Source organism: Eimeria acervulina, genomic scaffold (genome assembly GCF_000499425.1).
Source record: "Eimeria acervulina Houghton genomic scaffold, Eah_scaff2617, whole genome shotgun sequence".
NCBI lineage: Eukaryota > Apicomplexa > Conoidasida > Eucoccidiorida > Eimeriidae > Eimeria > Eimeria acervulina.
The window spans coordinates 1-1,999 of record NW_013548173.1 but is presented as its reverse complement, the minus strand read 5'-3'; the positions used below and the strand labels follow the sequence as shown (position 1 = coordinate 1,999).

The 1,999-nt window shown below is 56.0% G+C and overlaps 1 protein-coding gene across 1 annotated transcript; it reads right to left on the bottom strand.

Annotated features, from left to right (window-relative positions):
- EAH_00067070 (zinc finger (CCCH type) protein, putative) lies at window positions 1-1,999 on the bottom strand (the record flags this gene model as incomplete). The annotated part of the gene is made up of 1 exon (XM_013392603.1): window positions 1-1,999. A coding segment is annotated over one exon (1,999 nt), but the record flags the coding sequence as incomplete, so codon positions are not given.

Here is a 1,999-nt window from a genome sequence, read left to right as displayed (position 1 = left end):
CTGCTGCTGCTGCTGCTGCTGCTGCTGCTGCTGCTGCTGCTGGCTGCTCTGAATCGCCAAGCAGCTCTCCACAGGCGCAGCAGATCTTCCCATCTCTTGCTTCAGCATCTTGCTGCAGCAGCTGCTGCAGCTGCTGCTTGCGTTTGCTAGCGGTTGGTCTCCTTGCTGCTGCTGCTGCTGCTGCTGCTGCACGCAGCCCTCGGCCTCCTCCTTGAATTAGCTGCAGCAAGCTGGCAACCCATATTGCTTCTTCAGCCTGAGCTGCAGCAGGGGGCTGTAGATACACCACAGCTGCTGCTGCTGCTGTTGCTGCTGCTGCTGGGTCTTCTTCTTCTTTTGCTGCTGCTGCTGCTGCTGCTGCATCTGATGTGATGGCGAGGTTGTTGTTGTGAGGCAGTTGGAGTGTATGGACGCAGGTGAGGAGCCCCTTGCTGCTGCTGCTGCTGCTGCTGCTTGCAGCAGCAGCAGCTTGCACTTGCTGCAGCAGCTTATAAGCAAAAACGATATCTAAATCTGAAGACTGAATATCCCTCCTACAAACAACCGCGCGACAAACAGCAGCAGCTGCTGCTTGATTTAAATGAGCCCCCCAAGTAAGCCAGGAGTGGTGCCGCTGCTGCTGCTGCTGCTGCTGCTGCTGCTGCTGCTGGTAGCTTGTTGCAGGAAGTAAAACAGCAGCAGAAGCTCCCAGCACCTGCAGCCATCTCTTTACTGCTGCTTTCTCAACTGAAGAAGGCAGCATACCCAGTTGTTGTTCGTGTTGCTGCAGCTCCTGCTGCTGCTCCTGCTGCTGCTGTTCGGCAGCAAAGCCGCTGCACACAAGGTCGGTAGTGAGGGGTGAAAAGAGAGAATTTGCTGCTGCTGTTGCTGCTGTTGCTGCTGTTGTTGCTGTTGCTGCAGGCCGTGCGTCTATTAGGACACAGGGAGCAGCAGCAGTAACAGCAGTTGCTGCTGCTGCTGCTGCTGCAGCGGAGCTGTCCTTGGGCTCTCCCAGCCTATGGCGAGCTGCAGCTTCTATCTCCTGCAGCAGCAAAGGCATGCTTGCTGCTGCTGTTGCTGCTGCAGCAGCAGCAGCAGCATCCTTTGAGTCGCAGGAATAGAAGCGTCTATGACTTAGTTGAGGGCTGAGGACCGACTGAGACAGCTCTGCAGCAGACATCAACCGCTGCTGCTGCTGCTGCTGCTGTGTTGCTGCTGCTGAGTCTTCGTTGTCGCTTAGCAGTGCAGCCCACATCGGCAGAGCAGCAAGGGGCAGCATCACAACATCAGCAGCAGAGGGAGCAGCAAGGCAGAGGTGAAGCAGCAGCAGACGTCTAGCAGCAGCAGCAGCAGCAACCCGTTTGCTGCTGCAGCAGTTTGCTAAACGAAGACATGCAGAAGCAAGCTCCTCTTCATTAGAGTGTATATACACCACAAACACCTCAACCCAGCTTGCTGCAGCAGCTTCAAATATATTATTTGCTTCCTTCTCTCCTTGCGGTTGCTGCTGCACAAAATGAACAGCAGCAGACATCAGCCAGAGAGACAGAGGGTCTCTGTTGTTCGTCCCTAGGGCCTGCTGCTGCTGCTGCTGCTGCTGCTGCTGCTGCAGCTGCAGCAGCTGCTCCACCACGCCGCCTGCTGCACCAGAACCATACAACAGCAGCATTTTATTTGCTGCTCGACTGTTCAGCAGCCGCAGCAGCAGCTGCTGCTGCTGCTCTGCATCTTCCGCAAGCAGAAACACAGAGTTCAACTGAGTAGCCAACGTTGGTCCTCTGCCTCTTGCTGCTGCTGCTGCTGCTGCTGCTGCTGTTGGCTGCTGCTGCTGCTGCTGCTGGCAGCTAGATAAGAAGCTCGGTGCTGCAGCAGCAGCAAGCTGAAAACCTACAGGAAAAGACAGAGGAGGAGTGCTGCAGCCTCCTGATTGTACGTCTACACGTTCTAGGGCCCCGAAAGCATCGTCAAACTGCTGCTGCTGCTGCTGCTGTTGCTGTTGTTGTTGTTGTTGCTGCTGCTG